This window comes from Penaeus monodon, chromosome 15, assembly GCF_015228065.2.
Source record: "Penaeus monodon isolate SGIC_2016 chromosome 15, NSTDA_Pmon_1, whole genome shotgun sequence".
Taxonomy (NCBI): Eukaryota; Metazoa; Arthropoda; class Malacostraca; order Decapoda; family Penaeidae; genus Penaeus; species Penaeus monodon.
The window spans coordinates 3,907,023-3,907,382 of NC_051400.1; the positions used below are offsets into that span (position 1 = coordinate 3,907,023).

The following is a 360-nucleotide window of genomic DNA, read 5'->3' on the forward strand; positions in this document are numbered from 1 at the left end:
CAGAGTCTCAGATAAGGAATCCAGAGGCCCATCCTTGTTAAATTGATGACATATTCCTTGATCGAACAGTATAAGCCACAAAATATGAAGTCACTCATGATTTACATCTCGGCTGATAACTTACCTTTAAGGTAGGTTGCTGATGCGAGTGTGGCAAAGAAATTTCCTTTCAGAACTACTTTGCCCACAGCTGGCTGCCTTAGCGAGTACCTGACAAGTAACTGAGTTCTGAGGGACACTGACAGGTTTAAATATCCGATGTTAATCTTATTAACGCCCTCTCCCTTGCCTTTCTGACTATAAGGCTATTTTTAAACTTTTATTTTTTTCTTTGTGTGTCCTTCTGTAGCGCGCAACCGC

General features: G+C 41.4%; 2 protein-coding genes across 2 annotated transcripts in view; both read right to left on the reverse strand.

Moving 5' to 3' along the window:
- LOC119581671 (rhodopsin-like) overlaps positions 1–255 on the reverse strand; it is a gene marked incomplete in the record, with an annotated part of 13,440 nt that extends 13,185 nt beyond the window's left edge. The window contains 1 exon segment of the mRNA XM_037929796.1: positions 125–255.
- The window catches only part of LOC119582093 (rhodopsin-like), a 3,305-nt gene that overhangs the window by 1,439 nt on the left and 1,506 nt on the right, over positions 1–360 (reverse strand). The window contains exon 3 of the mRNA XM_037930340.1: positions 125–238. Coding sequence (XP_037786268.1) covers positions 125–238 — 114 coding nt within the window. The remainder of the gene's footprint in view (positions 1–124; positions 239–360) is intronic.